The following is a 23937-nucleotide window of genomic DNA, read 5'->3' as shown; positions in this document are numbered from 1 at the left end:
GGGAACATTCTTCCTGCATCTAACCTGTCTAAACCCATCAGAATTTTAAACGTTTCTATGAGGTCCCCTCTCATTCTTCTGAACTCCAGTGAATACAAGCCCAGTTGATCCAGTTTTTCTTGACAGGACAGTCCCACCATCCCGGGAATCAGTCTGGTGAACCTTCGCTGCACTCCCTCAATAGCAAGAATGTCCTTCCTCATGTTAGGAGACCAAAACTGTACACAATACTCCAGGTGTGGCCTCACCAAGGCCCTGTACAACTGTAGCAACACCTCCCTGCCCCTGTACTCAAATCCCCTCGCTATGAAGGCCAATATGCCATTTGCTTTCTTAACCGCCTGCTGTACCTGCATGCCAACCCTCAATGACTGATGTACCATGACACCCAGATCTCGTTGCACCTCCCCTTTTCCTAATCTGTCACCATTCAGATAATAGTCTGTCTCTCTGTTTTTACCACCAAAGTGGATAACCTCACATTTATCCACATTATACTTCATCTGCCATGCATTTGCCCACTCACCTAACCTATCCAAGTCACTCTGCAGCCTCATAGCATCCTCCTCGCAGCTCACACTGCCACCCAACTTAATGTCATCCGCAAATTTGGAGATACTACATTTAATCCCCTCGTCTAAATCATTAATGTACAGTGTAAACAGCTGGGGCCCCAGAACAGAACCTTGCGGTACCCCACTAGTCACTGCCTGCCATTCTGAAAAGTCCCCATTTACTCCTACTCTTTGCTTCCTGTCTGACAACCAGTTCTCAATCCATGTCAGCACACTACCCCCAATCCCATGTGCTTTAACTTTGCACATTAATCTCTTGTGTGGGACCTTGTCGAAAGCCTTCTGAATGTCCAAATATACCACATCAACTGGTTCTCCCTTGTCCACTCTACTGGAAACATCCTCAAAAAATTCCAGAAGATTTGTCAAGCATGATTTCCCTTTCACAAATCCATGCTGACTTGGACCTATCATGTCACCTCTTTCCAAATGCGCTGCTATGACATCCTTAATAATTGATTCCATTATTTTACCCACTACCAATGTCAGGCTGACCGGTCCATAATTCCTTGTTTTCTCTCTCCTTTTTTAAAAAGTGGGGTTACATTGGCTACCCTCCACTCGATAGGAACTGATCCAGAGTCAATGGAATGTTGGAAAATGACTGTCAATGCATCCGCTATTTCCAAGGCCACCTCCTTAGGTACTCTGGGATGCAGTCCATCAGGCCCTGGGGATTTATCGGCCTTCAATCCCATCAATTTCCCCAACACAATTTCCCAACTAATAAGGATTTCCCTCAGTTCCTCCTCCTTACTAGACCCTCTGACCCCTTTTATATCCGGAAGGTTGTTTGTGTCCTCCTTAGTGAATACCGAACCAAAGTACTTGTTCAATTGGTCCGCCATTCTTTGTTCCCCGTTATGACTTCCCCTGATTCTGACTGCAGGGGACCTACGTTTGTCTTTACTAACCTTTTTCTCTTTACATATCTATAGAAACTTTTGCAATCCGTCTTAATGTTCTCTGCAAGCTTCTTCTCGTACTCCATTTTCCCTGCTCTAATCAAACCCTTTGTCCTCCTCTGCTGAGTTCTAAATTTCTCCCAGTCCCCGGGTTCGCTGCTATTTCTGGCCAATTTGTATGCCACTTCCTTGGCTTTAATACTATACCTGATTTCCCTTGATAGCCACGGTTGAGCCACCTTCCCTTTTTTATTTTTACGCCAGACAGGAATGTACAATTGTTGTAGTTCATCCATGCGGTCTCTAAATGTCTGCCATTGCCCATCCACAATCAACCCCTTAAGTATCATTCGCCAATCTATCCTAGCCAATTCACGCCTCATACCTTCAAAGTTACCCTTCTTTAAGTTCTGGACCATGGTCTCTGAATTAACTGTTTCATTCTCCATCCTAATGCAGAATTCCACCATATTATGGTCACTCTTCCCCAAGGGGCCTCGCACAACGAGATTGCTAATTAATCGTCTCTCATTACACAACACCCAGTCTAAGATGGCCTCCCTTCTAGTTGGTTCCTCGACATATTGGTCTAGAAAACCATCCCTTATGCACTCCAGGAAATCCTCCCCCACCGTATTGCTTCCAGTTTGGTTAGCACAATCTATGTGCATATTAAAGTCACCCATTATAATTGCTGCACCTTTATTGCATGCACCCCTAATTTCCTGTTTGATGCCCTCCCCAACATCACTACTACTGTTTGGAGGTCTGTACACAACTCCCACTAACGTTTTTTGCCCTTTGGTGTCCTGCAGCTCTACCCATATAGATTCCACATCATCCAAGCTAATGTCCTTCCTAACTATTGCATTAATCTCCTCCTTAACCAGCAATGCTACCCCATCTCCTTTTCCTTTTATTCTATCGTTCCTGAATGTTGAATACCCATAGATGTTGAGTTCCCAGCCCTGATCATCCTGGAGCCACGTCTCCGTCATCCCAATCACATCATATCCGTTAACATCTATTTGCACAGTTAATTCATCCACCTTTATTACGGATGCTCCTTGCATTAAGACACAAAGCCTTCAGGCTTGCTTTTTTAACACCCTTTGTCCTTTTAGAATTTTGCTGTACAGTGGCCCTTTTTGTTCTTTGCCTTGGGTTTCTCTGCCCTCCACTTTTCCTCATCTCCTTTCTGCCTTTTGCTTTTGTCTCCTTTTTGTTTCCCTCTGTCTCCCTGCATTGGTACCCATCCCTCTGCCATATTAGTTTAACTCCTCCCCAACAGCACTAGCAAACACTCCCCCTAGGACATTGGTTCCGGTCCTGCCCAGGTGCAGACCGTCCGGTTTGTACTGGTCCCACCTCCCCCAGAACCAGTTCCAATGCCCCAGGAATTTGAATCCATCCCTGCTGCACCACTCCTCAAGCCACATATTCATCTGCGCTATCCTGCGATTCCTACTCTGACTAGCACGTGGCACTGGTAGCAATCCCGAGATTACTACTTTTGAGGTCCTACTTTTTAATTTAGCTCCTAGCTCCTTAAATTCGTTTCGTAGGACCTCATCCCTTTTTTTTTTAACCTATGTCGTTGGTACCAATGTGCACCACGACAACTGGCTGTTCTCCCTCCCTTTTTAAAATGTCCTGCACCCGCTCCGAGACATCCTTGACCCTTGCACCAGGAAGGCAACATACCATCCTGGAGTCTCGGTTGCGGCCGCAGAAACACCTATCTATTCCCCTCACAATTGAATCCCCTATCACTATCGCTCTCCCACTCTCTTTCCTGCCCTCCTGTGCAACAGAGCCAGCCATGGTGCCATGAACTTGGCTGCTACTGCCCTCCGCTGATGAGTCATCCCCCCCAACAGTACCCAAAGCAGTGTATCTGTTTTGCAGGGGGATGACCACAGGGACCCCTGCACTACCTTCCTTGCACTGCTCTTCCTGCTGGTCTTCCATTCCCTGTCTGGCTGTGGACCCATTACCTGTGGTCAGACCAACTCGCTACACATGCTACTCACGTCATTCTCAGCATCGTGGATGCTCCAGAGTGAATCCACCCTCAGCTCCAACTCCGCAACGCCGTCCGTCAGGAGCTGGAGGCGGATACACTTCCCGCACACGTAGTCGTCAGGAACACTGGTGTCATCCCTGAGTTCCCACATGGTACAGGAGGAGCATAACACGTGACTGAGCTGTCCTGCCATGACTTAACCCTAGATAAGCAACAACAATGCTAAAGTTTACTCACTGTTATAGAAGAGAAAAAAGAAAAACTACTCACCAATCACCAGCCAGTCACTTACCCCCTTGGCTCTGACGTCACCTTTCTGTTTCTTTCTACTTCTTTTTTGCCTTCTCCCTGTAGCTGCACCGGCACGCCTCTCACCGACCCCGGAACTCACGCCTCTCCATGCACCTCCTCACGCTGCTCCCGACTGCCGCCGCGTTGGGCCTTTATAGGCCTCTCGCCGACCCTGGAACTCACGCCTCTCCACGCACCTCCTCGACGCTGCTCCCAACTGCCGCCGCGTTGGGCCTTTATTCTCGAACAAAAATGAGTTGAGTGCATTGGGCAGTGCTGATGGCCCATTTCTCCTTTTGACGACCAAGTTTGTGTCTTTTTGCACCATATCTGCCATTTATACAGCTCAAATTCTTCTTGATGGGGACTTTTGCACCAAGGCAGACCATTTTATATGTTTAAACTTAGCGCTAGGGAAAGCTGGCATATTAACACAAGAACATTTGGAACAGGACTTCAGCCCCCAGGCCTGCCAAGCCATTTAAGTAGATCATGGCTGATTTGCACCTCAACTCTATTTTCACACCTTCGCTCCATATCCCTTGATACCCTTATCCAACAAAATATCTATCTTTCTCAGTCTTGAACAAACCAATCGTCCCAGCATCCAGAGCCTTTTGGGGGAGAGAATTCCAGATTTCGACTACCCTTTGTGGAAAAACTGCTTCCTGATTTCCCTTCTAAATGGCTGAGCTCTAATCTTAACATTGGCCCACAATGTCCTGTGGCAGACCAACAAACGATGCCTGCTGTTAGTTAGACTTGCCCTTGCTCGTTTAATGTTGACGATATTTTGCCCTGCAAGTTGTTGGAAGTAGGAGATGGAAATACCCTCTCTCGGGCATCAGAGTGAACAGGGAAAGCAACTGTTTATCTCCTTAACCAATCAGATTGAAGAATTGTGAAATGACCAGCGCCAAATCTGAACAAGGAAGTTAAATTAAATTCAATGGCAAAGACCTCTGTCAGATCACCCTTCAATCTCCTATAGTCAACGGAATACAAGCACATTTTGTGCAACCTGTCCTCATAATGTAATGGCCGCTATTTATATGTATTTTGTGACGGGGCAGTGTTTATATTTCCTGTAGTTGTGGTCATATCCTTAAATTCGATTACTTTGGATTAAGAGAGAAAAAAAGAAACTAAGAAAAAGTTAAACTATATATTTAAAAAAAATCTCCAACAACAATTAAAATCTGAAGGAATGAATCTCCACACTTGTAATAGTTAATTTTCAGTGCCAGAGAGATTAACTGGCAGTAATTATCACTTATCACATCGTTAAGAGAGTTCTTAGACTTCAAATGACTTTAACCTAACTTTCTGTGACAGGTTTAGTTCGTATCTACCGTGCAAGTATAGGAACTTTCACATTACTGTGGCAGTTGCACTCAAATAACGGTGAATGACATTAGCCTCACCATTATTTTTCTAGCAAATTTGTAGTCCATGATGTTCCCTTGTTCTTGATTTCCCCGCACCAGAGTAAATAGTTTCTCTGTCTCTATCCTGTCAAATCCTTTTAACATTTTAAACACCTCTGTCAGATCACCCTTCAATCTCCTGTAGTCAACGGATTACAAGTCCATTTTGTGCAACTTGTCCTCATAATGTAATGGCCGCTATTTATTTGTATTTTGTGCCGGGGCAGTATTTATATTTCCTGTAGTTGTGGTCATATCCTTAAATTCGATTACTTTGGGATTTGGAGTGGCACAGCATCTTGGTGCGAGAGTTTCACATGACATGAACTTCTTCCTTTTGCCGCTGTAAACATAGCTTCACTGCAGTCGTGTACAATAATTCCCTAGGCTATCCGCATGTCTCACTCTGTACCAGTGCATGTCTAACAATGTCCGGTTAGTTGACAACTTATTACTGGAGATCTGTTAAGTAATGTTTCCCTTCTATTTTCTTCAGAAAAAAGAATGGACCTGGGATGAGAGCAAGATGCTGATCATGCAGGATCCTATCTACAGGTGAGTTGATGCTCCCAGTGGACAATACTGTTGAGAGTGCATGCTGAGAACGAGCGAGTTTTCAAAGCTCCGACCTTTCCCTAGAGGAGTTCAAAGTTCACGAGCAGCCAATGAACGTCTGTTGCTTACATACACCAAACTGCACCCTACTGTATGATCAGGCAACAGCTGTCTTATCATCACAGCTAGCATTCCGCTCTGTCATGCATTAAAACACAAAAAAAATGGAAGAGCTCTCTGGTGGTTTTATCCATTGAGTGATTGTGCAGCTCAATAAGTTCATGTTTTTGAGGAGGAAGCGATTAATTCCCATAAGTGTGTTCGATGTTCTGTAGTTGCCATGAGAATGGACAAGCGCTCCATTGATGCATGTAAAGATTAGAAATGTTCCTCGGTTGTAAAATGTAAAGGGAAATCTCTTTTTTGAATAAAAATGAATCCGATCTAGACACTCTCATGGAATCAGCCTGGAATGGCAATACATGTCTACAGAAGACTCGTCTTCCAAGCCCGAATACCTTTGGCTGTATCCAGATATCTCCCCGTTTGTGTGAGGCATTTAAACTTTCACCTTTGTAAGGAAATAATATTACAGAAGACCGGCTTCTCCAAGCTCAACACTTACTTTACTGTTTCCCCACCCACCACCTCCCTTGTATGAGAGGCCTATATCAATGCTGCCCTAGAATCGGACACTGCAGCTAAGGGTTTTACTGGGGGAAGGTAGTAATGGGAGCATCTAGGGACATGAAGGCCCGGCCAATATTAACTGGGGCGGGGTGGGGGGGGGGGAAACTAAGGCTGGGTGGGGGGGTGGGGGGGAAACTAAGGCTGAGCTGGGGGCAGGGGGGAGGCCTGGGCTGGGTGGAGGGTGGGGGAGCGGGGAGACCAGGGACGAGGTGGGGGTGGGGGCTGGTGGGGGGGGGGAGACCTGAGCTGCGGCGGTGGGGAGACCTGGGCTGAGTGGGGGGTTGGTGGGGAGACCAGGGCTGAGCGGGGGGTTGGTGGGGAGACCAGGGCTGAGCGGGGGGTTGGTGGGGAGACCAGGGCTGAGCGGGGGGTTGGTGGGGAGACCAGGGCTGAGCGGGGGGTTGGTGGGGAGACCAGGGCTGAGCGGGGGGTTAGTGGGGAGACCAGGGCTGAGCGGGGGGTTGGTGGGGAGACCAGGGCTGAGCGGGGGGTTGGTGGGGAGACCAGGGCTGAGCGGGGGGTTGGTGGGGAGACCAGGGCTGAGCGGGGGGTTAGTGGGGAGACCAGGGCTGAGTGGTGGGTTGGTGGGGAGACCAGGGCTGAGCGGGGGGTTGGTGGGGAGATCAGGGCTGAGCTGGGGGTTGGTGGGGAGACCAGGGCTGAGCAGGGGGTTGGTGGGGAGACCAGGGCTGAGCTGGGGTGGGGGGGTTAAAATCTCAGCCAGTATCAAGACATCACAGCCTTTATCGGGAGCCTTGTCGATGGTGTGATTCACTATGGCAGAGTTTGGAGCTGGGAGCTAGATTTTTTTTTGTTTCAAATTTGAGCCCATCCCCCACACAGTTCTAGTTGGGTAACGGCGGGGGGGGGGGGGGGAAGAGAATAACATCCCAGCCCAGGAGTCTGACTCCCAACAGTTCTTCTCCCCTCCCTGTTGCACAGTGGCTAGTTTCTATTCTCCACCTTCCCATGAACATCTGGGAAAGGTCAGGTAATTGCCCGATCAAACCCACACTTGTGTTACAGAGGGCTAGCACACTGACCTGTCACGTTTCATGATCCATTGCAGAAGTTCCATAAGTTGTTGCATTAAAAATTACTTCACATTTTGTCCCAGTGGCTTCTGGGAAAGCATACCACCCATGTGTTACTCTGCCGTACAGGAAGGCCTCAGTTCTGAGCCCTAATCTATGCTGTTACCTGATCCCAGTGAAGTGATGTGACATTAAAATTGGCCTCAGTATCTTTTGGCTGGGGAGAGCGGGAAAGAAAGCTGGTAAACATCTGGTTACTCATCACTATCCAGTAATCTGGATAAGCGGACGTTGGACAATGATGGAATCAGGCTCGCTGTAATCCCATGGGCATGTCGCCTGTCCGCGTTCCTTGTACTCAGGGAAGATGCTGCGGGGCAACAGTCGCTAGAGGCACCTTTGCACGACGTAGGCCTGGAAATCAGACACTTGGCTTTCCCAATCTGTTGTGGTTTTGACAGACATGAAGGCAAGACATAACTGCTTAGGTAGGAACACCAACATAATTTCAAGAAAGATTGATCAATAGGGATCGGGTAACTACTCCCTTTCCAACAAATGGCTCTCTGTTGCCACAGCAATGGCAGCCATGCCTTCAGCTATTGAGGCCTCAAGCTTTGGAATTCTCTCCCTAAACCTCTTCACCTCGCTCTCTCTCTTCCTTTAAGACACTTCTTAAACCCTACCTCTTTTACCGAGTGTTTGGTCGCCTGTCCTGACATCTCCTTTGGTTTGGTATCAGATTTTGTCTGATTACGCTCCTGAGAAGCACCTTGGGATGTTTTATTATATTGAAGGCGCCATAGAAATGCAAGTTGTTTTTTGAAAGATCTGCAAAGAAAGCCATTCAAAAGAACTAGACTGATTGGTTGGTTTCTTTAACCCTTTCATTAGCTGTTTTGAAGCTACTTTGTTATTTGAACTGGCTTCAACAACTGGCTATAAATGTTTATTTCTGCAAATAATCCTGTTAGTTTAGTGTCTGACATTTGTTGTCTTATTAAGTGACAAGGTACGCAGTGGAAATGCTACATCTAATCCAGAGAAAATGAAGGTGTGTGTTGTCAGGGCACATTACCTGCACACTGTTACGCCTCAGTTCATAAGGGAATGAGCGTGCTTCTCAATGGAAGCTAGCTTTTTTTATTGGGCACGAGAGTGATGTACTTGGAGAAAACTCCATAATAATAATAGTACCTTGTCACACACTCAGAAATGTCCCAAAATGCTTCATGTGCAATGAATAATATTGAAATGGTGTTAAACACAGTGCCAGCTGTGGCTCAGTGGGTAGTACTCTCACCTCTGAATCAGAATGTTGTGGGTACAAGTCCCACTCCATGAAAAAAATCTAGGCTGACACTCCAGTGCAGTGCTGAGGGAGTGCTGCATTGCCGGAGCTGCCATCTTTCAGATGAGACGTTAAACCGAGACCCTGTCTGCCCTCTCAAGTGGACGCAAAAGATCCCATGGCACTGTTTCGAAGAAGAGCAGGGAAGTTATCACCAGCCAATATTTATCTCTCAATCAACATAACAAAAACTGGTTATCTGGTCATCATCACATTGCTGTTTGTGGGAGCTTGCTTTTGTGTGCAAATTGGCTGCCGTGTTTCCCACATTACAACAGTTACTGCACTCCAAAAAGTACCTCATTGGCTGTAAAGCACTTTTAAACATCCGGTGGTCATGAAAGGCACTATATAAATGCATGTTTTTTTTTCTTTTATATAGGTAAATGTGGTAGCCATTGTGTGCACAGCACGATCCCGCAAGTAGTCAGATGAGTAAGCAGTTAATGTATTTTTATTGTGGTTGGTGGAGAGCAGATTAAGAGAATTGTCAACTCTGGGGTACAGTGAGATTAAGACAACATGGAACCTTTTGCCTTTTGCTTGGAAATGATTTTTTTTTTAAAGCGTGGGTGTATTACTAAGTGGAAAAATTCAAACCTGTGCATATGTCTGCTGGACCAGTTGGCAACCAAGCTTTCCTTTGTTTTGAGTAAAGGCAGATAGATGGCTTCAATATATGAATTAAATGAGTGTGCTTGTTTTTACCTGGATCTGAATCCTGCTATCGCTGTGCCAAAGTCATCGAGCTGAAACCAGCCTGGATGAAACCAAGCAAAACCAGCCGACCTCGTGCTGCCTCACCAACTCTTTAAAAGTATACCTTGCACCATGTGTTGTCTTAATGAAGGTATTTAAGTAGACATGCTCTCTCCACATGTGCTGCCTGACCTGCAGAGTGTTTCCAGCATTTCCTGCTTATTCCAGATATCCAGTATCTTGCTTTTGAATAAATACAAGGGAGTTTGTCCTAAGGGGAAAAAAATTCCAGAATTAAAAGCCCACTGCTTGATATTCCGTAAGCAGTGCATTTTCATTCTATTGAGCTCCTTTAGTGCACTATGTAACTGATCTGGCAATGTGTCGATTAAAAAAAAAAAATTCCATCCTCGTTTTCAAGTCCCACCCTGTCCTCGCCTCTCCCTATTCTGTCACCTCCTCTAGCCCTACAACCCTTCGAGATTTCTGCGCTCCTCCAATTCTGGCTCTTGTGTCTCCCTGATTTTCTTCGCTCCACTATTGGTGCCTGGGCCCTCAGCTCTGGAATTTCCTCCCTAAACCTCTCTGCCTCTCCTTGTTTAAAATGCTCCCTAAAAGCTACATCTTTGACCCAGCTTTTGGTCACCTGTCCTCATATCTCCTTCTGTGGCTCAGTGTCAGATTTTGTTGGATAACATGCTTTGGGACGTTTTACTACGTTAAAAGTAAATTGTTGTTGTTGATGAGCACGCTGGCGCTGAGTCAGGTGGCAGATATGAAAGTACAGGTGTGGACACCGCGGTGACTTGACATCCCTGGTTCTACATCTGATTATCATTCACCAATTGAAAATGCCAGAGTAGTAAAAGTTGGAAGAAATCTTTGTTCTAAACAGAAGCCCAACAGCATCATAATGTCACATGACAACATGACCTAATCGTACTCGACAATCTGAACCAGGGATTTGACACGTACCATGAGGAGCCAGTTCTCGGGTTTTAATTATCACACACACATACACACACACACTTAAACAAATCTTTAATCTTTCTGTTAATAAAGAGGGACATCTGGAAGTCCAGTTCCTCACTTTTTTAATCATCAAACTTTTAATGACTGAAATCAATTAGAATTTTAATTTGAAAATGTTGCTGAACATTTTGCAAACCTTTTACACAATGAAACTGGTTCTTTAATGGTCTCTGGTGGTGAAATATATAACCAGGTTAGACATTTGGTTTTCTAAAAATGAAACTCGTAGTTTTGCAATGGGGCATTAATTTGAACATGAGAGCCATGTTTCCTCAGTCCCTCTGTTTATGTTGCTAAAGTCAGCTGCCTTATTCCAGTGGCACAATTGTTGGCCCAGTTAGATGCAGTTAGCTGGTCAGTTAGTTAGTTGGTCAGTCTCCTGTGCCTAGTGGTACATGGGGAAACGCACTTCTTCCACTGCTGTCTGCCCAGAGCAAGATACTTGACTGTTATCGGAGTATTATCTTGCCTTACATCCGACAGATCGTGATTCTCCACAGTTGATGTTTATATTTGCAAGTCTGTGACAGAATTGTTTTGTGTCGGTTATTTTCATGACAAAAGGCATTTTCACATAGACTGGTCGTTGGTCTGACTCTCAGCCCCTGACCTGGAGGACTGGCCTTTAGTCCAGCTCTGAGCTTTCTGGCTTTGTGTGTGTGTGTGTGTGTGTGTGTGTGTGTGTGTGTGGACGGGGGCTGTGTGTGGGTGGGCAGGGTGTGTGTGTGTAAGTGTGGACGGGGTGTGTGTGTTTTGTGTAGGCGGGGTGTGTGTGTGTGTGTGTGGGCAGGGGATGTGTGCGAGATGTGTGTGTAAAAGCAGCCTCCTGCACTAGGTCTGCTGCCGTAGGTATTAGTGCTACCGCCTGTGTATTACAACACTGCCTTTCGAGTTGGGGCTGCCTCTGTTTGCAGCATTGAAATCTAGATGCAACATTATTACAGATCAAGACAAGCTGCTTTACAGTGAAGCAAACAACAAGTGCAGCGTGGCATATTTACAAAGCAAATCACCTTCGTTCCTCAGCTGATAGATGCGTCACGAAGAAAGTTCTGTCACTGATACATTTGCCGGTCAATTTAAGGTCACATCTGATTCTCCACGCCTGTTGAGAATAGACCGCTGACGCATTCTGTAGCTTTATTTGATGTGATTGTTGTTGATTAATATACGATCGATGAAGTAGCCTCCAACATAAGATGAGAAGATGGCCATCTGGTGAAAACCACTCATTTCTCGTGTCTTGATTATACCTGGGGTTTGTAAGCCAAGCTCCCTTTTGGCTGTTGCCGTGGAGCTGGAAGGGTGGCACTGTCCTCAACGACTATCTGCCCCACCTGTGATGACAGGGACTGTGGTTCTCGTATTGAACTGTTCAGCCACCTAAGAACTCATTTTTAGAGTGCAAGCAAGTCTTCCTCGATTCTGAGGGACTGCCTACGATGATGATGACTGTCCTCGTGCAGTGTATGTTTTGTCAGCTATGATGGATCACATCAAGAAAGACTTGCATTTATATAGCCTCTCTCACGACCACCGGGCGTCTCAAAGTGCTTTGCAGCCAATGAGGTACTTTTGATGTCTAGTCACTGATGTAATGTAGGAAAAGCGAATTTGTGTCAGCTGTATCTCAGTGGGGGTAGCACTCTCATCTGAGTCAGAAAGTTGTGTGTACAAGACCCACGCCAGAGAATTGAGCACAAAAATCTAGGCTGGCACTCCAGTGCAGTGCTGAGGGAATGCAGCCAATTTGCGCACAGCAAGCTTCCACAAACAGCAATGAGATAATAACCAGATAATCCGTTTTAGTGATGTTGGTTGAGGGATAAATATTGGCCAAGACACCGGGGATAACCCCCCTGCTCTTCTTCAAAATAGTGCTTTGGGATCTTTTTATGTCCATCTGAGAGAGCAGGCGGTTTAACGTCTCGTCCAAAAGACGGCATCTCCAACAGTGCAGCGCTCCCTCAGTACTGCGCTGGACTGCTATCCTCTATGTTTGTGCCCAAGTCCCTGAAGTGGAACTTGAACCCACAACCTTCTGACTCAGGTGAGAGTGCTACCCACTGAACCACAGCTCACACAGGATTACATCATTTTACGCGAGCTCATCTTTGACTTGTTTACTTGGGGTGCAAGAGAACCAACGCATTTCAGGCTTTATGTTCGACGGTTTAATTCATTACTGACTTGTAGGTTTTTGACAACCATGGCACGATTTCACACATGCTCTACGGCACAATTGGAACATTCTGGAATTGAATGCTTTAACATTGGAGCATAGCATGTTCAAACGTGCTGTGTATCCAGCCATGTGTTGTCGGGTCACTGCTGCACTTCAGTCTACATTTACACAAAATGGCCAACCCAGTGGGCAGGAATGGAAAGGGTTAATGTACAACCGAAGCTTGAATTTCTCAAAGCAGGATTATCCACGACTGGTAAGACATGTTTCAGTGAGCTGTATGGTTGAGTCAGAACCCTCATGTTGATTAAAACATTCAGCTGTGCATCGGCCTTTAATCAGCTCTCTGTTAAAATAAAACACGCTGCAATGACCATTATCACCAGATCAGTGCACAGTTGAGTAACATCAAAGAATACAGCTGGCTATCACTCAACAATTTCTCAAATACATTTAGATCTCCGGACACGTTGAGCTGCTCCAGCTAACGTAACAGAAACACCCTGAAGGATAAGCTCCAAGTTGAAAACTGTCCATAGAAATCGGTCAAAAGAAAGTATTTAATTTAAAATAAAACAAGCTTTAGATCTCTGAACTGTTGGGGAGAAAATTATATAAATTTTACTTGAAATAAATGTAAAACTGGCTCCGTTTGAAGCACGGTTAATTAGGTATGTGAGTGTATTGTGCTGGAGCTGAGGGCCTATAGGGAACTGAACCAGGCTTTCCAGTGGGCTTTGATGTTAACTTTACCACCGTGTGCGCCATGGGTTTCATTGGCATCTTGCGAGTGCAGACACTTTGCACTTGAGTGCCTCCACTATGGCACTGACTAACCAATCAGGAGCACACAGCTATTTCCCATTACAAGCAGTAACATGGAGAGCCAAACAAATCCTTCATCATCGCACTGCTTTCTTTCTTTCAAGACTATCCTTATAGATCCGAGGATGTAGGGCTTCGTATAGAGTGAGGTGACCAAATGTTCCACAGGATGCAGTCACTCCTGTTCTGCTGTGGGGAGGAGGGTGGTTGTGTGGAAGTCAGCAGGCCAAAGTTACATTGAATTTACAGCACAGAAACAGGCTAGGCTTTGTGCCCCACAGGCGCTTCCTCCCATCTTGCTTCATCTAATCCTGCCTCCACCTGTCTAGCTTCCCCTTAAATACAATCTGTTATTCAGCTCAATTACTCCATTGTAGTGTCAGCTGTGGCTCAGGTGGCGGCAATCTTGTCTCTGAGTCAGAAGGTTGTGGTTCAAGTTACATTCCAGAGACTTGAGCGCAAAGGCGAGGCTGACTTGGCAGTGTGGTACGAAGGGAGTGCTGCACTGTCGGAGGTGCAGGCACATCGGATGAGATGTCAAACCGAGGCCCTGTCTGCTCTCTCAGGTGGACGTAAAAGATCCAATGATGCATTTCAAAGAAGAGCAGGGTAGTTTCCCCTGGCAACCTGTCTGATATTTATTCCGCAATCAAACACTAAAAAACAGATTATCTGGTCATTATCACATTGCTGTTTGTGGGAGCTTGCTGTGAGCAAATCGGTTGCTGCGTTTCCTGCAGTACAACAGTGACTACACTCCAAATGTACTTCATCCGCTGTAAAGCGCTTTGTGACACCCTGAGGTCGTGAAAGGTGCTAAATAAATGCAAGTCTTTTTCTTTATCCATGTGGTAGTAGGTTCCACATTGTAACCACTTTCTGTGTGAAGAAGTTTGTACTGAAATCCTCCTTGGATTTATTAGTGATTTTCTTTTATCACTAATAAATCTAATGTTTATTTTGGACTTCACTACAAGTGGAAACATCTTCTCTACATCTACCCTCTCAACCCCTTCATAATTTTAAAGACCTCTATCAGGTCACCCCTCAGCCTTCTCTTTTCCGGAGAAAAGAGCCCCAGCCTGTTTAGTTTTTCCTGATATTTATAACCTCTTGATAATTTTAAAGATGTATATTCTGGAGTTTTGCTTGGTTCGGGACCAGAGTGTTTTTCTGCAGAACATTCCCTGGCAATTACATTCCATTGCAATTGCATTCCATGATTTTGTCTGTTTAGAATTGAGGCCTGGTGGTTTATGGTGACTGAAAGTATCAATGTCTTTTTTTTTATTCTTGAGATTATATTTTATGATTTTATTCTGTGAACTTGCAAGTCAGTGGCCTTGCCTATGTTTCTGACAATTTGCATGTAATGCACATAATCCAGCTGTAATGATTAGAAGGTAAACTCGCTGATGCTGTGCTCCGAGTCTAAGGCTATGCTTGGAGAGAGCATGGGACGGAGACAGGGCTATGTCATCGTGACACCTTTCATGTCTGAATAAACACTCAAATCAGTGTGCTCATAACTGGCTGCTTTTATTTCCAACCCCGATAGTATCTTGCAGACAAACAAGGTTGCATTTATTTCCAACATTAGATTTCTGATTGGTTACCTTGAAGGATGACGTGATTACTGATTGGTCACCTTGAAGGACAAGACACAACCAGCAGTTTCTCTGGAATGTGCAATTCGACCCTGCCTGGCCAAGTAATCAATCACTTTGCAAAGTGTAATTCGAGCCATTGTGACTGCCCGGATCCAGACAGAACCAGAGATCAGGCAAGGCTCATCCTCGCGGGCTAAGACCTTCTCCCACTCCCCAAACAAGTTACTGACACCCCACCCCCAACAAAGTTGTAACCTTCCTCCTGATCCCCCCCCCCCAATAAGTTCCTGATCTCCTCCCAACCCCTCTTAGATGGGGCTTTGTGTGTGGGTCACAGATTGTTAACCGGTTTATTGGGTATGAAGTGAACCATGACAGTGTCATGACTTCCGGATTTCGTCGAGTCCAATGATATCACTTGCCACAAGCTCAGCGATCTTTCAGCGAAATCAACCAGGTCTGGGGGGAGGGGAGGAAGAAAGTGGACCGGGTGTAAAGGAGGTGGGGGTGAAAGAACCTGATCCGTCTTGCCATCTGAATCATGTTCTCTCATAAGAACATAAGAAATAGGAGCAGGAGTAGGCCATTTGGCCCCTCGAGCCTGCTCTGCCATTCAGTACGATCATGGCTGATCTGATCTTGGCCTCAACTCCAACTTCCCTGCCTGCTCCCCATAATCCTCTCGCCCTCCCATTTCCGCCCCCAGCCACCCTGCTTTAGACCTGGATCACGTTCTTCCTCATCCTCACTGTGCTCTTTACCACCCCACTCCACCCCCTCTCCCCACCAGTTCCTGACCTCCTCTCCCCTCCGCTACGATCCGCTCTTCCTCCTTCGATTCTCTCTCTCCCTCCCTCTCTCTCTCTCCCTCCCTCCCCTCCCCTCCGAACTCCTCTTTCTCCCCCTTCGATCCACTCTTTTCTTTGCCTCACGCCCCCCCACACCCTGGCCACCAACAGATCCAGTGACCACCTCCCATGGAGCCGAGGAAACGCAGCTAATCCTGCAGGCCACAACTGTTGGGTAATGCGCATGCAAGGCTTTGGTAAGCATCTCGTGTTCACTTAATATATAAGCAAATACCATGCATATCACGACTGCTCCTCTGGCCTGTACCCGACCCTGCCCCCCCCCCGAATATGACTTCTCTCCGGATTTGTGAATTTACCATGCAGTGCCTCGTAGCACTTTATTTTAGCATTCCATCCACACAAGGCGAAACCCCAGTCAACATATCCCACTTATTGCAAAGAGCCATTTGTTCCTTTACAGAACCCGATGTCCGTGGCCCTCCAGGGGTCCGCGAGAGGATTTCAAGGGGCCCATGCCAGGGGAGATCTGTTGTGAATTTGTAAAGCATGCACTCCCGTGTTCTGTCACCAGGGAGGGCATCCCCTGAAGTCCCAAGGGTTCCCTTGGGCGCACTGTATATAAGCCGGCCTGTATGTAAGGCCTGTTCCTGACTCTGGAGTGTCTTAATAAAGACTGAGGTCACTGTTACTTTAACCTCCCTGTGTGCAGCCTCATCTGTGTCAGGAATACAATAACTGGCGACGAGTATATGAATCCAATGCAAAGATGCAGCAAACTGTGGGCATCCTGCAGAAGTTCTCGGAGGGTGAGGACTGGGAAGCCGATATCGAACGGCTGGACCAGTACTTTGTAGCCAACGAGCTGGACGGAGAAGAAAGCGCTGCAAAAAGGAGAGTGGTCCTCCTCACGGTCTGTGGGCACTGACCTACAGCTCATGAAGAATTTTCTGGCTCCGGTGAAACCCACAGATAAGTCGTATGAGGAGCTGTGTACACTGGTTCGGGAGCATCTTAACCCGAGGAAGAGCATGCTGATGGCGAGGTATCGGTTCTACACGTGCCAGCGAACTGAAGGTCAGGAAGTGGTGAGCTACGTCGCCGAGCTAAGGCGACTTGCAGGACAATGAGTTTGATGGCTACCTGGAGCAGGTGCTCAGAGAGACTTTTTTGCACTGGGCATTGGCCACGAGACCATCCTACGAAAACTTTTGACTGTAGGGACACCGACCCTCAGTAAGGCCATTGCGATAGCACAGGTGTTTATGTCCACCAGTGTTAACACCAAACAAATCTCTCAGCACACAAGTGCTAGCAATGTTCATAAATTAACTGGAACTATGTTTGCGAGCAGAAATGTACAGGGCAGAAACCACGAGTCTGCAACTGCCAGCAAGCCTCAGGTGACCCAGATGACTAAGGTCTGCAACAAAGGATGAATGCAAGGCAATTCACACCTTTGTTGGCGTTGTGGAGGCTTCCATTTAGCCTATTCATGCCGTTTCAAAGGGTATGTTTGTAAGAGCTGTGGAAGAATGGGGCACCTCCAACGAGCTTGCAGACGAGCTGCAAGCTCTGCAAAACCTGCTAACCACCACGTGGCAGAGGAAGATCGGTCCATGGTGGATCAAAGCAATTTCGAGCCTCAGAGAGGAGGCAGATTACTTCAGAAGATAAAGGTACGCAGAGTCAGAGGAAATGTATTAGCATGGATAGAGAATTGGCTGGTTAACAGAAAGCAGAGAGTCGGGATAAATGGGTCCTTTTTCGGGTTGGAAATCGGTGGTTAGTGGTGTGCCACAGGGATCGGTGCTGGGACCACAACTGTTTACAATATACATAGACAGAGTGTAGTGTAACAAAATTTGCAGGTGACACAAAGATTAGTGGGAAAGCGGATTGTGTAGAGGACACCGAGAGGCTGCAAAGAGATTTAGATAGGTTAAGCGAATGGGCTAAAGTTTGGCAGATGGAATACAATGTCAGAAAATGTGAGGTCATCCACCTTGGAAAAAAAAACAGTAAAAGGGAATATTATTTGAATGGGGAGAAATTACAACATGCTGCAGTGCAGAGGGACCTGGGGGTCCTTGTGCATGAAACTCTTTAATCCCAAAAAGTTAGTTTGCAGGTGCATCAGGTAATCAGGAAGGCGAATGGAATGTTGGCCTTCATTGCGAGAGGGATGGAGTACAAAAGCAGGGAGGTCCTGCTGCAACTGTACAGGGTATTGGTGAGGCCGCACCTAGAGTACTGCGTGCAGTTTTGGTCACCTTACTTAAGCTAGGATATACTAGCCTTGGAGGGGGTACAGAGATGATTCACTAGGCTGATTCCGGAGATGAGGGGGCTACCTTATGATGATAGATTGAATAGACTGGGTCTTTACTCGTTGGAGTTCAGAAGGATGAGGGGTGATCTTATAGAAACATTTAAAATAATGAAAGGGATAGACAAGATAGAGGCAGAGATGTTGTTTCCACTGGTCGGGGAGACTAGAACTAGGGGGCACAGCCTCAAAATACGGGGGAGTCAATTTAAAACCAAGTTGAGAAGGAATTTCTTCTCCCAGAGGGTTGTGAATCTGTGGAATTCTCTGCCCAAGGAAGCAGTTGAGGCTAGCTCATTGAATGTATTCAAATCACAGATAGATAGATTTTTAACCAATAAGGGAATTAAGGGTTATGGGGAGCGGGCGGGTAAGTGGAGCTGAGTCCACGGCCAGATCAGCCATGATCTTTTTGAATGGCGGAGCAGGCTCGAGGGGCTAGATGGTCTACTCCTGTTCCTAATTCTTATGTTCTCATGTAGATGCTGAAGTACACAGGATGCACACATTTTCGACGAAATGTCCACCTATAATGCGAAATGTAAAATTGAATGGTTTACCCGTAGCCATGGAACTGGCCACTGGCGCTAGCCAATCCATTGTGAGTAAAGATGTTTGAGAGACTGTGGTGCAACAAGGCATTCCGACCAGCCCTGAGCCCCATCCACACGAAACTGAGAACGGACACCAAAGAGCTCATCACTGTCCTGGGCAGCGCCATGGTCAAGGGCACCTATGAGGGCACGGTGCATGGATTGTCTCGGGCGATGGACCCACACTGTTTGGAAGGAGCTGGCTGGGCAAAATCCGCTGGAACTGGGATGACATCCGAGCGCTATCACATGTCGATGAGGCCTCATGCACCCAGGTTCTTAACAAATTTCCTTCCCTTTTTGAGCCAGGCATTAGAAACTTTTCTGGGGTGAAGGTGCGGATCCACTTGGTCCCAGAGGCACCACCCATTCACCACAAGGCGCGAACGGTACCTCACATGATGAGGAAGTGAGTGGAAGTCGAGCTGGACAGGCTGCAATGCGAGGGCATCATCTCCCCAGTAGAATTCAGCGAGTGGGCCAGCCCGATTGTTCCAGTGCTCAAAAGTGATGGCACGGTCAGGTTTTGCGGCGATTATAAAGTAAGTATTAATCATTTCTCGCTGCAGGACCAATACCCGCTACCTAAGGCAGACGACCTATTTGCGATGCTGGCAGGAGGCTAATACGTTCACCAAGCTCGACCTGACTTCGGCCTACATGACGCAGGAGCTGGAGGAGTCTTCGAAGGGCCTCACCTGCATCAACACGCACAAGGGACTGTTCATCTACAACAGATGCCCGTTTGGAATTCGGTTGGCTACAGCGATCTTCCAGAGAAACATGGAGAGCCTACTCAAGTCGGTACCATGCACGGTGATTTTTCAAGATGACACCGTCGGGACACCGTCGAGCACCTACAAAACCTGGCGGAGGTCCTCCAGCGACTGGATGACGTAGGGCTGCGGCTGAAGAGGTCGAAATGCGTCTTCATGGCAACACAAGGGGAGTTTTTGGAGAGAAAGATCGCAGCGGACGGCATTCGGTCCACAGACGCCAAGACAGAGGCTATCAGGAACTCGCCCAGGCCACACAATGTCACGGAGCTGCGGTCGTTCCTGGGACTCCTCAACTATTTTGGTAACTTCCTACCGGGGTTAAGCACCCTCTTAAAGTCCCGACATGTGGTATTGTGTAAAGGTGAGGACTGGGTATCGGGAAAAAACCAAGTAATTGCTTTTGAGAAAGCCAGAAACATTTTATGCTCCAACAAGCTGATTGTATTGTATAACCCGTGTAAAAGACTTGTGTTAGCATGTGATGGGTTGTTGTATGGAGTCGGGTGTGTATTGCAACAAGCTAACGTTGCGGGGAAGTTGCAACCTGTCGCCTATTCCTCCAGGAGCTTGTCTAAAACCGAGATGGCCTACTGCATGATTGAGAAAGAGGCATTGGCGGGGTAAAGAAAATGCATCAGTACCTATTTGGCCTCAAATTTGAGCTGGAAACCGATCGCAAGCCCCTCATATATATCCCTGTTCGCTGAAAACAAGGGGATAAATACTAATGCCTCAGCCTGCATACAAAGGTGGGCACTCGCGCTATCAGCCTATAACTATACCATCCGCCACAGGCCAGGCACCGAGAACTGTGCGGATGCTCTCAGTCGGCTATCATTGCCAACCACAGGGGTGGAAATGGTGCAGCCTACAAACTTGTTGATGGTGGCGCAGCCCGCAGACTTGTTGATGGTCATGGAAGCGTTTGAAAATGGTAACTCACCTGTCACGGCCCGCCAGATTAGGACTTGGACCAGCCAAGATCCTCTGCTGTCCCTAGTAAAAAAAACTGTGTACTGCATGGGAGCTGGGCCAGCATCCCCGTTGAAATGCAAGAGCTAATCAAGCCGTTCCAGCGGCGAAATGACGAGCTGTCCACTCACGCAGAGTGCTACCCAAAAAAGGGCAGGGAGATGTTCATCTCGGAACTTCACAGCACACACCTGGGTATAGTAATGATGAAAGCGAAAGCCAAATCCCACGTGTGGTGGCCCGGTATCAACTCTATCTTAGAGTCCTGTGTATGGCAATGCAGCGTATGTGCTCAGTTGAGCAACGCACCCAGAGAGGCACCACTAAGTTTGTGGTCCTGGCCCTCCAGACCATGGTCGAGGAACCATGTTGACTATGCAGGCCCGTTTCTCGGTACAATGTTCTTGGTGGTGATGGATGCTTTTTCAAAATGGATTGAATGTGAAATAATGTTGGGAAGCACCGCCACCGCCACCATTGAAAGCCTGAGGGCCATGTTTGCCACACAAGGCAGAGCGGGCAGTACAAACAATCAAACAGCTCCTCAAGCGAGTCACAGAAGGCTCACTCCAAACCCGCCTGTCCCGAGTACTGCTCAGCTACCACACGAGACCACACTCACTCACAGGGGCGCCTCCGGCTGAGCTACTCATGAAAAGGACACTTAAAACCAGACTATCGCTGGTTCACCCCAACCTACATGATCAGGTAGAGAGCAGGCGGCGGCAACAAAATGTAAACGATGGTCGCGCCACTGTGTCACGGGAAATTGATCTGAATGGCCCTGTGTATGTGCTAAACTATGGACATGATTCCAAGTGGATCGTGGGCACGGTGATAGCCAAAGAAGGGAGTAGGGTGTTTGTAGTCAAACTAGACAATGGACAAATTTGCAGAAAACACCTGAACCAAATGAGGCTGAGGTTCACAGACTGCCCTGAACAACCCACAACAGACACCACCTTTTTCAAGCCCACAACATACACCCAAAGGATCAACGACACCACCCCGGACCAGGAAATTGAACCCATCACGCCCAACAGCTCAGCAAGGCCAGGCTCACCCAGCAGCCCTGCAGAGCCAACAACACGCCAGCCCAGCGAGGGCACAGCCAACACACCAGAACAGACATTTGTACCAAGGCAGTCCACCAAGAAAAGAAAGGCTCCCGACCGCCTCACCTTGTAAATAGTTTTCACTTCGACTTTGTGGGGGAGTGATGATGTGTATCTGTAAAGCATGCACTCCCATGTTCCGCCACCAGGGAGCTTATCCCCTGAAGTCCCAAGGGATCCCAGCATCCCTTGGGAGCACTGTATATAAGCCGGCCCCTAAGGCCTGTTCCTAACTCTGGAGTGTCTTAATAAAGACTGAGGTCACTGTTAATTTAACCTCCCTGTGTGCAGCCTCACAGTCTCATCTGTGTTAGGAGCAGAACAAGCTCAACTTGTTTTAGTGGATGGATTTGGGTCGACTCGCCTCACTGTTGCTGCCTGCAGGTGGCGCTCTGTGGGGAGGCCAACAGCCAGGCCTGGGCACCCCGGACTTTCAGTCTCGGTAGAAGCACGCACTACCTGTGGCCGCACTGCGAACCAATCAAGAGCGGCAGGTGGAGGAGGAGGATGGACCGGAGCTTCTGCGGGAGAAGAAAGAAAGACTTACATTTATATAGCGCCTTTCACGGCCACCTGACGTCCCAAAGTACTTTACTGTTGTAATTTAGGAAATGCAGCAGCCAATTTGCGCACAGCAAGCTCCCACAAACAGCAATGTGATAATGACCAATTAACCTATTTTAATAGTGTTGATTGAGGGATTAACATCCCATCCAAAAGCCGGCACCTCCGACAGTGCAGCACTCCCTCAGCACTGCACTGGAGTGTCGGCTTAGATTTCTGAGCGCAAGTCTCCGGAATGGGACTTGAACCCACAACATTCTCATTCAGGGGAGAGTGCTATCAACTGAACCACGGAAATCAAAGACTTGAGGCCCGTCACACTCTGCCAAGCCATCCTGGGGCCATCGGTCTCTGTTTAAATCATCGCGGATGGACCTGAGGGGGGGGAAAAAAAACAAAATTACCCAGTAGGAGCCATGGCGAAGGTGCAGGTGAACAACTTTGTGGTGCTGGGAAACGCGTTGCCATTTTTCAACCCTGTTCAGTCTGAAGTCACCTTCGAGCGCATCGTAAATCTGAGTGAGGCCTGGATGTGAGGGTATCCAGGCATCCTAATGTGGGTGGAAAGTTATCCCTCTTTGTATTGACTGACTGAGGCCTATTGAACTTTGACGGTTGCTAATGACAACCATATGTGATGAACTCCCCCTCCCCTCCCCCCTCCTGACTCTCTCAGGGAATCCGTGGAATTTTTATAATTTGGGAGGGAGGCCTCAGAAGCAAAAAGAATGAGAACTCCTTTCCTAAAGACATCAGCCACAATTAAGTAATGTTGACCAAAACTAGACTTGGCCTACCTCATACTGGCTTCATGTGAGGATAGTTCTTGGCAACAGCACAGGAACACCTACAACTGATGTTGTCCTTGGGCACAGAAAAGGCCTTAGGCCTGGTAGAGTTGAGCTTTCTACCCTTCCATGTTTGAACAAATGGCTTCCGGGGACACGTTTAGAAGGTCAATTACCCTTTCTTCCAGTTGCTGCTTTCGTGGACTGAGCAGTGTCACATTATCCGGAAAGAAAGGCCGGAATTTTGTGGAGTCAGTGCGGGCAGGAATGGAGGCGAGTCGAGTGGGAAATTGGAAAAAAGTGGGAACGGGTCGGGATCCCGCCCTCACGTGTCTTTCCCATGGGTGCATTTTCCGGTGCAACAGCAACCTGACCAGCAGAGGCTAGCGACTTAATTGATGTCATTATTGTGGTGTATGTAGCACACAAATCACTGACTCCACACGGTCTGGTGTAAGTCTAACTGCTGTGAACTTCGTCCTTTATTGTTCAGCTCCAGAGTGCCTCCCAGGTGTGGTGGTCAGCCTTATATAGCACCTGTTACAGGTACTACCAGGGTTTCCCACCGCAGCGCCCTCTGTGGTGTGGCATAGTACTTACATTACATTTAAGGTACTGGGACGATACACACATCATTACATAACATCACCTTCCCCCCCTCCACCTGGACGCAGGACAACGATACACACATCATTACTTAACATCACACTTGTCCAACGGAAGGCAGGCGGGCATAGACAGTGCATTAGTATGGTACATATTATCTGGTACATTATCTTGTTA

General features: G+C 47.3%; 1 protein-coding gene across 7 annotated transcripts in view; it reads left to right on the top strand.

Moving 5' to 3' along the window:
- nos1apa (nitric oxide synthase 1 (neuronal) adaptor protein a) overlaps positions 1–23937 on the top strand; it is a 498327-nt gene that overhangs the window by 211029 nt on the left and 263361 nt on the right. For 6 of the 7 annotated variants that reach the window (XM_070887340.1, XM_070887339.1, XM_070887343.1 and 3 more), the window contains one exon: positions 5721–5779. The exons of the other annotated variant lie outside the window; for it this stretch is intronic. In XM_070887340.1, the coding sequence (XP_070743441.1) occupies positions 5721–5779 (59 nt within the window). The remainder of the gene's footprint in view (positions 1–5720; positions 5780–23937) is intronic. 7 annotated transcript variants of the gene reach the window in all.

The sequence above is a fragment of the Pristiophorus japonicus genome, chromosome 8, assembly GCF_044704955.1.
Source record: "Pristiophorus japonicus isolate sPriJap1 chromosome 8, sPriJap1.hap1, whole genome shotgun sequence".
NCBI lineage: Eukaryota > Metazoa > Chordata > Chondrichthyes > Pristiophoridae > Pristiophorus > Pristiophorus japonicus.
The sequence above is the reverse complement of the archived record's forward strand: the minus strand, read 5'-3'. Positions and strand labels throughout refer to the sequence as shown.